The sequence below is a fragment of the Pristiophorus japonicus genome, chromosome 20 (genome assembly GCF_044704955.1).
Source record: "Pristiophorus japonicus isolate sPriJap1 chromosome 20, sPriJap1.hap1, whole genome shotgun sequence".
In the NCBI taxonomy this organism is placed as follows: domain Eukaryota; kingdom Metazoa; phylum Chordata; class Chondrichthyes; family Pristiophoridae; genus Pristiophorus; species Pristiophorus japonicus.
The window spans coordinates 37009130-37023975 of record NC_091996.1 but is presented as its reverse complement, the minus strand read 5'-3'; the positions used below and the strand labels follow the sequence as shown (position 1 = coordinate 37023975).

Genomic DNA, 14846 nt, shown 5'->3' with positions numbered 1-14846 from the left:
AAAATGTTGGAATCAATTATTAAAGATGTAATAGCAGCGCATTTGGAAAGCAGTGACAGTCAGCATGGATTTATGAAAAGGAAATCCTGCTTGACAAATCTTCTAGAATTTTTTGAGGAGGTAGAGTGGACAAGGGAGAACCACTGGATGTGGTGTATTTGGACTTTCAAAAGGCTTTTGACAAGGTCCCACACAAGAGATTAGTGTGCAGAATTAAAGCACATGGTATTGGGGGTAATGTATTGACGTGGATAGAGAACTGGTTGGCAAAGAGTAGGGATAAACGGGTCCTTTTCAGAATAGCAGGCAGTGACGAGTGGGGTACCACAAGGTTCAGTGCTGGGACCTCAGCCAATTACAATATACATTAATGATTTAGACGAAGAAATTGAATGTAATATCTCCAAGTTTGCAGATGATACTAAGCTGGGTGGCAGTGTGAGCTGTGAGGAGGTGCTAAGAGGCTGCAGAGTGACTTGGACAGGTTAGATGAATTCTCAAATGCATGGCAGATGCAGTATAATGTGGATAAATGTGAGGTTATCCACTTTGGTGCCAAAAACAGGAAGGCAGAATATTATCTGAATGGTGACAGATTAGGAAAAGGGGAGGTGCCACGAGACCTGGGTGTCATGGTACATCAGTCATTGAAAGTTGGCATGCAGGTACAGCAGGTGGTGAAGAAGGCAAATGGCATGTTGGCCTTCATAGCGAGAGGATTTGAGTAGAGGAGCAAGGTGGTCTTACTGCAGTTGTACAGGGCCTTGGTGAGGCCACACCTTGAATATTGTGCACAGTTTTGGTCTCCTAATTTGAGGAAGGACATTCTTGTTTTTGAGGGAGTGCAGCGAAGGTTCACCAGACTGATTCCCGGGATGGCAGGGCTGACATATGCAGAAAGACTGGATCGACTAGGCTTATATTCACTGGAATTTAGAAGAATGAGAGAGATCACATAGAAACATGTAAAATTCTGATGGGATTGGACAGGTTAGATGCAGGAAGAATGTTCCTGAACCAGGGGTCACCATCCAGAACCAGGGGTCACCGTCTAAGAGTAAGGGGTAAGCCATTTAGGACCGAGATGAGGAGAAACTTATTCAATCAGAAAATTGTGAACCTGTGGAATTCTCTACCACAAAAAGCTGTTGAGGCCAGTTCGTTCGATATATTCAAAAGGGAGTTAGATGTGGCCCTTATGGCTAAAGAGATCAAGGGGTATGGAGAGAAAGCAGAAATGGGGTACTGAAGTTGCATGATCAGCCATGATCATATTGAATGGTGGTGCAGGCTCGAAAGGCCGAATGGCCTACTCCTGCCCCTATTTTCTATGTTTCTATGTTGAAAATGGCATCCGTAGTGCCGTGTTCAGTGGGAAAGGCCAGGAAAAAGCAACTATTCTCCAGCGATGTTCTTGGCGAGCTATCAGCCCGGCGATGTGCTGAAAGTTGGACTGGGTGATGTGCGGGTGATCATCTCAACAATCGCCTCGGCGATGTGAGCCAGAAGTTGGGGGGTGGGGGGGGAATTTTGGGGCGAAGTTCCAGCCTAACTTTCCACTTTTCAGTCAAAATGGGCGATAGCGAGCCATTTTGGGCGATATATGGGTGATGTTCCAGCGATGTGATGGAAAGTCTAGCCCTATGTTTCTGGCACCACCCTCTTCAAAAGTCAGTCTCCTCTTCTCCTAATTCCTCCTTCCTTCTCTTTCTTTTACTCATTTAGATTCTTAGGGTGGTAAAAATGAGAAAAGTGGTGGACGGATGAAATCAGTGGCATTTATACTCTCCATATCCCTGAGAAGAAAATGTGCATGGAACTTGCTACAGTAATGTTGAGATAGATGAGGTTCCATTGCTTGTACTGGAAGCACTGACTGTTAGGGGGCAGATGCCCAACACTTGTAGCAGCTTCAGATGTTTCTGCTCCTTCCAGTGCTGAAGCATGGTTGACATGCTAGAGCTGGGCAGACTCACTTGAGCCTTGTCCCCATATTTAGCTTGCACCCACATACCTTACCTGGTTCTTGCAATGATGTTGCCATTCTCTCGCTGACTGACAGACATGACAACTCTGAGGTAAAAGAAAGCATTAAAAAAAAAATACCCTTCGCCCCAGTAAAGGGGTCTTTCTTATTCCAACCCTATTGCAACAGGCTCCTTTTCCCCCTGGCTTCCAACTCAACAGGGTTTATCTTTCTCTATATTCTTCACCACAACAGACCCTGGGTTAAGTTTTTGTGTATCTGATTCCATTGGCCAGAAGGCAAGGATTGCAATTTTAGGCTCATTGCTCAATTCCCGCCCAAAAATAAGAATGAAAATCAGCCCCTCTTTTGTGTCACAGTCTCTCTGCTCATCCCTTCTACCTCAAAATATCTCTTTTTTTCTCTTGGTATAATTTGGTGACAGCTGCACCATAAATCCAGAAAGTTAGGCTCCTTTATAATGGAAAACCTGAGTTATACCTTCCTGAAAATGAATAGACACCAGAAAAAATCATTCAATAAAGTCAAAAGTTCAGCTGTAGCTGCAATCCACTGAGAAAAAATGAATCGATGAAGTCGGGTTACAAAAATAAAGGGGTAAACTTTCACTTTCAGCCGTGGTGGAAAACTCCTCGGGCACCCTCGATCTGCCCCGCCCGATTTTCCTTTCCATTGATTTCAAAGGATTGGAAAATCAGGCAGGGTCTGCTGCTACTGCCAGTTTCCCACCACCGCTGAAAGTAAAAATCAACCCAAAATGTTATGAAATCCTATTGTTAGTTTCATCTAATGAGACTTAATTATTGGCTTCAACTAATGCAGCTTCATTATTCTATCAGGTGAAGTCAATAATCACATCAAGGATTCCATTTTTGTAATATTTTGTTGAATTTGTGTACAATGAAATCTTTTGTAACAAAATATTCCATGTATAAGAACATAAGAATTAGGAACAGAAGTAGGCCATCTAGCCCCTCAAGCCTGCTCCGCCATTCAAAAAGATTATGGCTGATCTGGCCGTGGACTCAGCTCCACTTACCGGCCCGCTCCCGGAAACCCTTAATTCCCTTATTGGTTAAAAATCTATCTATCTGTGATTTGAATACATTCAATGAGCTAGCCTCAACTGCTTCCTTGGGCAGAGAATTCCACAGATTCACAACCCTCTGGGAGAAGAAATTCCTTCTCAACTCGGTTTTAAATTGGCTCCCCCGTATTTTGAGGCTGTGCCCCCTAGTTCTAGTCTCCCCGACCAGTGGAAACAACCTCTCTGCCTCTATCTTGTCTATCCCTTTCATTTATTTTAAATGTTTCTATAAAATCACCACTCATCCTTCTGAACTCCAACAAGTAAAGACCCAGTCTACTCAATCTATCATCATAAGGTAACCCCCTCATCTCCGGAATCAGCCTAGTGAATCGTCTCTGTACCCACTCCAAGGCTAGTATATCCTTCCTTAAGTAAGGTGACCAAAACTGCACGCAGTACTCCAGGTGCGGCCTCACCAATACCCTGTACAGTTGCAGCAGGACCTCCCTGCTTTTGTACTCCATCCCTCTCGCAATGAAGGCCAACATTCCATTCGCATTCCTGATTGCCTGCTGCACCTGCAAACTAACTTTTTGGGATTCATGCACAAGGACCCCCAGGTCCCTCTGCACCTCAGCATGTTGTAATTTCTCCCCATTCAAATAATATTCCCTTTTACAGTTTTTTTTCCCAAGGTGGATGACCTCACATTTTCCGACATTGTATTCCATCTGCCAAATCTTAGCCCATTCGCTTAACCTATCTAAATCTCTTTGCAGCCTCTCTGTGTCCTCTACACAACCCGCTTTCTCACTAATCTTTGTGTCATCTGCAAATTTTGTTACACTACACTCTGTCCCCTCTTCCAGGTCATCTATGTATATTGTAAACAGTTGTGGTCCCAGCACCGATCCCTGTGGCACACCACTAACCACCGATTTCCAACCCGAAAAGGACCCATTTATCCCAACTCTCTGCTTTCTGTTCGCCCATACCTATGGACGTGGATGAGGTGATCTTGTGATGTTTTCCTCTGAATTGTGCACAAAGTTTGCCAGTCAGTGACCTACTCCTAAGAGAGAATGCCTCAACAATTTGGTGTGGAAGACTTTTAAGACCATCAGACTAAGATAGGCATGTATTGGTGAAGATAAGTTAGGAGAAAACAACAGTGCTTGACGCCTGCTCTACTCATCACAATCCAATTTTTAGAAAAACAGTCCTTTAGCCCCTCTTTTGCATAGTATGGGGCCGAATGCCTTTTTTAGACAGCTGCCAGGGACACCCGAAAAATTGCCATACACAATATCAAGTCGGACGTCTTTCAGGCATTCTTGGGGTGTAGGGCGCAACAAGGTCCAATTTCTACCCCACGATGTTCAAATTGTTAATGGTTACTCTAATGTATGGGGGGAAAAACTTGATGTTATGTAAATCATGTACAGCTAAAATCTTTCCTGGTTAAACTGCTCATTATAAATCATTTGATTGTAGATAGATTAGATTAAATTATTTTGATTACATAAATATATTTTTATTAACACATTTGAATTAGCATGTATTATTGGACGGTGCTGTACTAGATTACTTTTGAACAATAATTAGCTCTGCTAATACTTAAAAATTTCACCCTGCGAATGTCCAATGTCAGTTCTCAATGCGAGTACAACACTCACTTTTCATTTGTATACACCTTGTACACATAGAAGATAACTTGATTAAACTTGCTCGGATCCAATGTATTTTCCAATTATGTGATCATAACAATGTGACTTGTGTAACCAAAGAAATCTGCCTGTGCCAGAAAGTTTTGAACATTTAAAGCATGTATACTTCAAGTTTGTTGGACGGTTCAGGGTATTAGTAAACTTATTCTCTGTGCTTTATAATATTGTATTGGTGAAGTCATACCAGTTGGGTCCAGTGGTTACCCAACTTTCATCCTGCCCTGCCTTAAACTTCACTACCTTGGAGAGGAGCTGCTAGCTAGGGGTGCAGAGGATCTTTGCTGTGGATAGCACCAGTTCTCACTCTCTGTACTGGCCGTCTTAAACCTTACTCCACTTTGTTATGACTGCCAAGTGAAACATTTTTATCTGTTCCTGGAATGTGGGTGACACTGCCCATCCAGAAGAAAATGGGGGATTTTCTACTTGAACCACTGAAGTTTTGTAATAATGGTATTCCCACAGTGGTGTTAGGCAGGTAATCCCAAGATATTAACACAGTGAAGATGAAGGAACGGTGATGTATGTCCAAGTCGCCATGGTGTGTGACTTGGGTGGTAACTTGGAGGCAATTGTATCCCTGTGAAATTGCTGCTCTTTTCTCTCTTAGCGATAGAATTTGCATGGGAGGGGGGTGCTGTCGAATGTGATGGCAGATAGGCTTTTGAGAGACTCAGAGATGAGCCACACATAGATTAGCCAGCCTCTACCCTGCTCTTGTAGCCATGGTGTTGATTTGGATGATACAGTTAAGCTTCTGATCAAAGGTAACCCTAAAGATGTTAATGAAGGGTGAATATGTGATGGTAGTGCCATTGAAAGTCAAGGGATTATGACTGGGCTTTCTCTTGTTTGAGATGGTCATTACCTGGCACTTATGTGGCACAAATATTACTTGCTAGTTGTCAGTCCAAGCCTGCATGTTATTCAAATCCTGCTGTAGACTGGCATCGGCTGATTCAATGTTGGACAACTTGAAGCTGAACACTAGAATTGCAAGTGCACTGCCCTGTTCCAGACCTTATGATGGAGGGAAGGTCATTGAAAAAGCAGATGAAGATGGTTGAGTTGAGTATACTTCCCAGAGGAACTCCTGCATCCTGGGCTGTGATGACCGGTCTCTGACAATCACACCATCTTCCTTTGTGACATGTGTGACACCAGCTGCAAATATGTTGCCAAATTGCCAAGAACTGATTCAAGACAGTCCATAACTTAAATGTACAATGCTTACAGTTAGCAGAGGCTGAAATTTTCACTTCCTGAGTCATGGTTGCATTTAAACCTGCGATCCAGCGTAAGCTAACTCAAAACAGCTAACTCAAAATATCCACTGGGAGGATAGGTCAGTGTTCTCGCTCAGGCCAACATCCTCAGCATCGAAGCATTGACCACACTCGACCAGCTCCGTTGGGCAGGCCACATCGTCCGCATGCCCAACACGAGACTCCCAAAGCAAGCGCTCTACTCGGAACTCCTACATGGCAAGCGAGCCCCAAGTGGGCAGAGGAAACTTTACAAGGACACCCTCAAAGCCTCCCTGATAAAGTGCAACATCCCCACAGACACCTGGGAATCCCTGGCCCAAGACTGCCCTAAGTGGAGGAAGAGCATCCAGGAGGGTGTTGAGCACCTCGAGTCCCGTCGCTGAGTGCGTGCAGAAAACAAGCGCAGGCAGCGGAAGGAGCAAGCGACAAACCAGACTTCCCACCCACCCTTTCCTTCAACCACTGTACCACCTGTGACAGAGTCTGTAATTCCCGTATTGGACTGTACGGTCACCTGAGAACTCACTTTTAGAGTAGAAGCAAGTCTTCCTCGATTTTGAGGAACTGCCTATGATGATGATGATGATGACTCAGAACACCAAACAGTGCCCCAAAAAAGGTATTTTTTTCTATTGTAGGGAAAGAAAGGAAACTGTTGGTTTTGCAACATTTACTCCTACTTAGAGAAAAATACCAAGTGTATTTTGTATCTTGAGTAAACCTGTTACAGAATCTCGGGCTATACTACAATGGATTTCAAGATACTTTAAAATTGTACAATTCACAAGATGAAGTTGCTGGAGCAAAATTCTAATTATATATTGTTAGTTTGGCTGATTTGTTAACTGCTTTTATAATAACAGCAAGATTTTGTGAGCCTTTCAAAAATGTTGAGTTTTGTCTTTTGAATGGTTTGCTCACCCTTTGTATTTGTTATAGGAGATCAATGGTTGGTACTATCTGCTTGGAGAGGATCTAGGTAGGACAAAACACTTGAAAGTGGCCACACGTCGCCTCAAACCAATTCAAGGTATACATTGTGGTTTTCAATACCATGATATGAATTTTGTTTCAATTAAAATGTTGATATAAGGGAGACTGTTCCATCTCTTCTGAACTCTCTCTAAGGCCTTGACATACTTCCTAAAGTGTGGTGTCCAGAACTGCACACAATACTCCAGCTGAGGCCTAACCTGTGTTTTATAAAGGTTTAGCATCACCGCCTTGTTTTTCGACTCTCTTCCTCTATTAATAAAGCCAAGGATCCCATTGCTTTTTGAGCAACTTTCTCAGCATGTCCTGCCACCAGGTTTCTCTGTTCCTGAACCCCTTTAAAGTTCTACAATTTATTTCATATTGCCTCTCCTCATTTTTCCTACCAAAATGCATCACTTAATTCATCTCCATTAAAATTCATCTGCCCTGTGTCTGCCCATTTCACCAGTCTGTCTATATCCTGAAGTCTGTTCCTAGCCTCCTCATTGTTTATTACATTTCCAAGTTTCTTATCATCTGTAAACTTTGAAATTATGACCTGTATACCCAAGTCCAGGTCATTAATATATATATCAGAAAGAGCAGTCGTCCAAATACCGACCGACCTCCCAGGCTGAAAAACAACCGTTCATCACGACTGTCTTCTTTCTATCACTGAGCCAATTTTGTATCCATGATGCCACTGTCCCTTTAATTCCATGGGCTTCAATTTGCTAACAAGTCTACTATGTGGTACTTTGTCAAATGCCTTTTAAAAGTGCATATACACAGTATCAACTGTACTGCCCTCATCAATCTCTCTGTTACTTCATCAAAGAACTCGATCAAGTTAGTCAAACACGATTTCCCTTTAACAAATCCATGTTGACTTTCCTAATATATTAGAAAGAAATACTTGCATTTATATAGTGCCTTTCACAACCTCAGGATGTCCTAAAGCGCTTAACAGCCAATAAAGTACTTTTGAAGTGTAGTCACTGTTGTAATGTAGGAAACACGGCAGCCAATTTGCACACAGCAAGCTCCCACAAACAGCAAAGTGGTAATGACCAGATCATCTGTTTTTAGTGATATTGATTGAGGGACAAATATTGGCCAGGACATCGGGGATAACTTGCCTGTTCTTCTTCAAAATAGAGACATGGTGCATGTGGAAATCCTGAAGTTACAGTCTGTTATTTACAGTTCTGATCCAGGCTGCACTGTGCGACCCCCCCCCCCGTCCTCAAATCTGGGAAACTGACTAAAACCCTGGCTCTTACGCAATAATTACGTTGTTAAATTCCCCACTAAAAGTTAGACTCAAATAGATTAGGTCTAACCTGTTTTTTTTAGTGTATTGACTGCTAAACAAAGGTCTGAAAAACTAATTAAAATTTTGTGCAGTTGAAATTTATTCATTTTAATTGAAATTAAAAATGTTAAGAAACTTGTTTGTTCATCTTTATTTCAGGTTTGCCTTTTCCTCATTTGAGATCCCCAACCTTTGTTTTGCTCTCACATTTTATAAAAGTTAGAATTTTAAGAGCTTACCCACTCCCTTGTTCGCTGTTCATGAGAATTCTGCGCTTTGATTGGCCGCTTAGACAGCTTGTTGCCGTCACAACAGCTCGCACAAGGGGATTCCCACTAACTTCCGTTGATTTGAATTGAACGTTGGAAAATCCAAAGTTCTCGACACAGAGATTGTGAGATCCTTGTCCGAAACATACTTCGGGGCCAGTGGCGAAAGCCTTTGCTTCGCCGCTGACTGCAAATTGTGGGCCATTAACTGCACCTTTACAGTTTGGTTGATGTTGACTTAAACAGATTGCACTTGAGTGGGCATAGGTTTGTGAACAAGAACACATTGGTAAGTGCCAAGTATTTTTTTCAGAACTACAGGATAATGTTTAAGAATGGCTTAAAGCTTTATTTGTCCATTTCAGGGGCTGCCATGAAAAATTATGCAGGAGAAAATGAGGACAGAGGCATTGAGGATATGCTACAATTGAAGGTATGCTTATATTTCTTGGTTGAAATAACTTCTGGAATTTGAGCTTTAGTAGTTAATAAAATCTAAACTTTAACATTATCTAAAGCAACTTTGACGCTGGCTAAGACGTGTTTGTTCATATTCTATTCTTTGAAAAATAATGTTCAATATAGAATTTAAAGTTCCTTAGCTTTCACGATTATCTTCATTTTTTTTTGTAATTTTGAACCTTTGTATATAAATCTAATCAACATTACAATGTTTACATTAATATTGCTATATTCTTATCGCGAGCATTTTTGCCTTAGAAGAATATCTCACGTAATAGAAATGTTTACTTTTTTTCTGTAAAAGCATAACATTTGTATAAAAATTATTGTGCAAAGGGACTGTATAATTATTTTATATTCTTTCTCCGATCTACTACATACATAAGTGATCTGACTTTAGGAATTAAGCGATTAAATCAAAATATGTTAATGACACCAAATTAGGAGGTATGCCATGTTGTTACAAGAATGGTCAAAGACTGTAGGACATAAATAGCCAAGCAAGTTGGGCTAAGTGGCAAGTGTAATTCATTGTAGAGAAACGTGAAATAATACAATTTGGAATTCAGAATCGGGAAAGGAAGGACATCTTAAATGGTAAGATTTTAATTGGCACAAAGGAGCACTGAAGCCTTAGTGGGAATGTGCACAGGTCATTAAAGGTTTCAGCACAAAAGCAAATTCAATATTTAGGGTGTGAAATTGCCCATTTTTTATAGCCCCATTAGCGCCTCCAGGGGAGGTGCTAATGGGATGCAGGACACTTTTCGCCGGGGGGGAGGGGGGCACTACCACCTCCCTGGAAATTGCCCGGGGGTTTGCAGAGGCGCTGCCATGGCTGGCGCGAGCGAATGTCAATGCCATATTCGCAGGTCGCGAAGCTGGCGGACATCTGCTCTCGGGGAGCTCCTTAAAGGGGAGGGCTCCAGCTCCCTGGACTGCTGACTCTTGGGTTGGTTCAATGATGGCGTCCCTAGCGTGGCCAGACCGCTATCATGCAGCCGGGCACTCCATCTTGGGTGCCGGGCTGCTAGCCCAGTCACACGCTGCCTTGGTGGCCCAGTGGAGGCCATCAGAGGCCGTGCGGAGTGCACAGTGGCCCTCCCCTTTAATTGAAGAGGAGGGGCATTGAAGTGTGTCAGTGCTATATGGAGCATCTGCATAGCACTTGCTTCAGAGCCCCATTAACGCCCCGGTTACCACCCCCAAAGGAAGTGGAGCATGCGAGATTGCGCTCCGCTTCCATTCAGGGGCAGGAAAGCCTATTCTACAGCAAGGGTGGAACTTCTGCGCTGGGCGCTAAAAGTCCCGGACCCAGAAGGTTACCACCTCCAATCGGGGCATAGGGCAGTTTCGCCCACTTGGTTTTTCATGGAGGTAATGTTCAACTTATGCATGACCTTAATTAAGCTTCAGTTGGAATATTGTGCACAGTTTTGGGCAGTCCAGATAGGATGCTTATAAAAACAATGGAATAGTGCAGTTAATATTTACTGGGATATTACATGGAATGAGAGGCTATAGGTATGAAGAGAGTCATGAGAAGTTTGGGCTTTTTCACCAGAATTGAGAAGGTTATAGGATAACCTGATAGAGGTTTTCAAGATCAAGAAAGGGTTATAATAGTGATTAAATGTTTTTGTTGGTTATTGAGATTGTAACAAGGGCATCAGCTTTAAGATAATCACAAAAATAATAAAAGAGGAGGTTAGAAAAATGCCTTTACCAAGAGGATTGCTGGCGGAGCAGGCTCGAGGGGCTAGATGGCCTACTCCTGTTCCTAATTCTTATGTAATGTGGAATTCTCTGCCACAACCTGTTGTTGAAGCAGTTCTTAAATTCTTTCAAAATGGAATTAGATAGTCACTTGAAAAAAGAGCTTGGAGAGGAAGCTGTAGAGCGAGATTAGCCTAATACCATTGAAGACATGGGGGCCGAAATTCAGGCACGCCAGAAGGCTGGCGCACCTATGATTTTTTTTTACGTGGTTTTTCCACCAGGAGTGATGAGGTGGCCGCCTGATTGATTTTCAGGACTTAGAAGATTTTTTAACGTTGGACTGGAATTGGTCATAATGGGGGCAGAAGTGCGGTGGTAAGTCATGCTGAGAGGCGAAAGTTGGGTCAGGATTGCGTCTGCCGCTGTCACTCAGTGGCGGAGCAGTGGTGACGTCACTGCTCATGTGCGCCACCACGCTTTCTCCCCTCCATTAAAGAGGAGAGAATCGGGGATTTTTTTAGCTTCGGCCACTGTGCCACCAAGGAAGGTTTTGGCCAGGCCAGCAGCCTGGCACCCAAGAGGGGATGCCAGGCTGCCTGTTGGTAGCCTGACCGAACTCGGGGGAACGATAGTCCGGCCGACATGGAAGTTGTCCGGCAAAAAAAATAAGATGCCGGCCGCTGCATTTGGCCCTCGCCTTTAATGGCTGCTGCACTACCAGGGCAGAGAGAGAGCAGACAAGGTGCACCGATAGAAAAAGCTGTCGGGAGCACTGTCCAGCAGCTCGTGGATTTTTTCAACTAAATTTGGGGCGGATTAAAATGTAGGTGCGGGATAGCGGTGGTGCGCCCTTTGATGACACACTTGCGGCGGTCGGCAGCAGTGGGGTGGAAGTGGGGACAGGCCAAAAAATCCCCGAGCTGAATTTGCGTCTGGGCGGCCAAAGGACTGGAACACGGCGGCCATTCGATTCCGCCGCATGGCCGCCGCAGAACGGAGGAAAGGGCCTTATATTGACCCTGAATTTCAGCCCCATAATGTGCTAAATGGTCTGTTTCTGCTCTGCTCATATAAATATACAGACTACAATTATGATTTTAAGATTGCTTCTGTATTTTATTTGTGTTGTATGTGCTTCATACTGGAGTTGGGAAAATGTCATGTTGCGTAAATATTGAATAGTCCTTTTTATGAAAGGTCCCCAATGCATTTTTTTATTAATGGTTGTTATGCTAAGAAAAATGTTTTGCTTGTGATTTATGTGTGAGACAAAGATGGGAAATAATAAAGTAAACATTGGAGTTGAAATAGGAAGCTTGATTCAACAGTGTTTACACTTTGTCCATGCGTAAGGATTAAATTCTCTCGTGCAACACTTTGTACTCTGGATGTTTTATAATATTCACGTAGGGATTTTTACTTTAAAAAGTTACCTAATATATTAATCATTGTAATTATTGTTTAATCTATTGTCGTCAGTATTCAGTCCCACAGAGCACTTTGATTGTACTTTTAGCTTTTTCTTGCCTGATCCTTAATTATATAAATTAATCACGAAACAACATTGAGTCATAGACACTGAGGAAGTAGAGGAAACACAATTGGATGTTTTTTTTCAAGTGCATTAGAATTTTAAACCTTTCCCTGACTATTAAACATAAAGAGGGGTTTTCTTCAGTTTAATCTGGAAAATATATTTTTATCCACTGTTATGCAAAATCTACTAATCACTAATCACATTGTTTCTACACAGAATCAGTTTCTGTGTAATCCTCAGTTAAATTATCACTGCTAGCCAATGCCTGTTATTGCCCAATGTTATTGGGAATACTACAATAAACATTTCTCACCAGTATGTAAACATGCTGCAAGGAGCAGACTGCAAAGATTAGGAGGAATCAAGGGAATACTAAGTACATCATAGAAACCAACTAGACATAAAAGTAAGTTTATTTCTTGCTGAGTGAAATTTTCAGGAAACCTTCTGGCTTATCGTTCAGAGGCATGCGGCAGAGCCAGAGGTTTGGGAGGTGAAAGGTTGCTTCCTGCGATTCTTCTAAATCTGGGTTCCCATGGGTGGTTATGCCAACTAAACTACAGCCCACTCTGAAACTATTAAGCCAGGAACACACAGCTTCGGGAAATTTGTTCTGTGTCCAACTGTTCATTGTACATGTGAAGCAATGAATCTATTTAATGGAATACGCAAGGTGTGTTTAGATCTTTGAAAGAACCAGGTCTCTAAAAGTAGAAGGCTCTGCAAACTGGGGTGGTTGTTGTAGAAAAATAGAAATTGCAGCATAAAAGATCATTCTGCCCACTGCAAGAAGAACTATTGAGATTCAACAATGCTCCAAGCAAATTGGCAACAGGTAGAACATTTATGAACTCAATTTAATAACATGTACAGGAGATTAATTCACTTTTTGAAGCAATGTTTATGAATTTTGTTCACTTCATAGCATTCCTAATTCAAATACCTGTAGTGAGTTTGATTTTAATAACTTTTACAGGGTACTACCGTTAATTTTTCTTGTCAAATTGGTTGTATATTTATGTAAAATGTGTAACTAACTTCAAAATAGAAATCATTTGACTTTTTCAACTCTGGTTTAAATCTTGTGGCATATTTTGAAGTATGGAATTTAGTATGTTCTACTTGAGTATTATAATATTTTTCTAAGGTATTAAAAAGTCCTAAAGTTACATTGAAACTTGCTGAAAGTTATGGTTATAGTAAGTGGCAACATTTTTTGGTTTGGGTCAATTTTAATCATAGATACAAAACATTATTTTGGTCAGTAAAATGTAAACTGGAGATATTAGAATTAATGTAAAGTTTGAGATTTCAAGACTCATACATGGTATATTTAAAATAAGTTATTTTGTAAAGTCAGTAATTTCTCATGATTTACAAGTTAGCTTGTTGGCTTCTAAAATCCAGCCTGGAGATTTAAACATGGATTATAAGGGTATGCTGGGTTACACATATTACAACAAGTGAGCAACTGGTTGTGGCAGAAGAGGAGAAGGACCCAAATGTCTCGAGGGTCAACTTGTGCCCTATCTCAGCTTATGACCTGGGGATCTGGAACTCATGGGATCTTTTTGTAATGGTACAGTTATTGGTTAACCAGCAGTGTGTGGGTGCCAAGCACTGTGCTGTATATATCACTTTGGGTGGATGACTCCTCTAACCATGTGTACAGGCTTGCATGATAATTTTGTAGTCCACCAGTGAGCATGTGGCAACTCCAGGGAAATTTGCACTGGAGCCCCACCTCATGCCATAGGCCTTAAGAGTAGTTGTTGCAGTGATGCTCAGATTGATGCCATAGAGAATTGGGGTTTCAAAGTGGCAGAGGCAATCTGTTCTACCTTTATTGATCTCATTGATGCCATTTAGAACAATTGTGACATTGCTCATGATAAGGCAGTCCCTGACAGCAGGGGAACAGATAATAAAATCTCCCAGTGGTAATAAATCTATGACACTACCGCCAACCCCCAATGCATACACATGGCAGAAAGCACATAGCAATAGCGGAATTGGTGTAGTTTGCAGCAGGCCCATCTCAGGACTTAGCTTCCAAGAGGTGAAGGGGACCTTAATCCCAAGAGTCTGCCATCCACACATAGCAGCCAGTTATTTAATGTACTTCTGCCACTGAGGTAGCACTAGATGAAGCATATGAGTAGGTTTAACACCACGCAAGCCACAGACTGACACTGAGCACAACAACAACTTGTATTTATATAGCACCTTTAACGGTTACCTCGGCCACCTCACCTTAAAGCATCGCGCCCCCCGACCGAAGCGACCGGCCGCCCGATGCACGCTTCCTGCAGCTGTCAGTGTTTTCGACTGGCACTGCTGCAGGGGACAGAAGGCAGTTTCAGGTCCGGGGCGATGCACACGGCAACGACGTCACAATCTCCGGGCAAAGGAGATCGGGGCGCAACGCTGTAGGGCCGCCGCAAAACTCCAGCTAAATATGGCGGGAGTTGATGTCATCGCTACGCCTGGTCACAAAGCCATTTGCATTCCATTAGCGCCCCAGGAGATGCAAAGGCACCCAATTTCGCCCCCTCAA

At 42.5% G+C, this 14846-nt stretch overlaps 1 protein-coding gene across 13 annotated transcripts in view; it reads left to right on the top strand.

Moving 5' to 3' along the window:
• The window catches only part of rgs3a (regulator of G protein signaling 3a), a 340299-nt gene that overhangs the window by 130728 nt on the left and 194725 nt on the right, over positions 1 to 14846 (top strand). For 12 of the 13 annotated variants that reach the window (XM_070862764.1, XM_070862765.1, XM_070862756.1 and 9 more), the window contains 2 exons: positions 6952 to 7042; positions 8937 to 9004. In XM_070862764.1, the coding sequence (XP_070718865.1) occupies positions 6952 to 7042; positions 8937 to 9004 (159 nt within the window). Of the gene's footprint in view, positions 1 to 6951; positions 7043 to 8936; positions 9005 to 12996; positions 13125 to 14846 lie in introns of those variants that run through there. The other variant, XM_070862766.1, reaches the window with a different exon arrangement.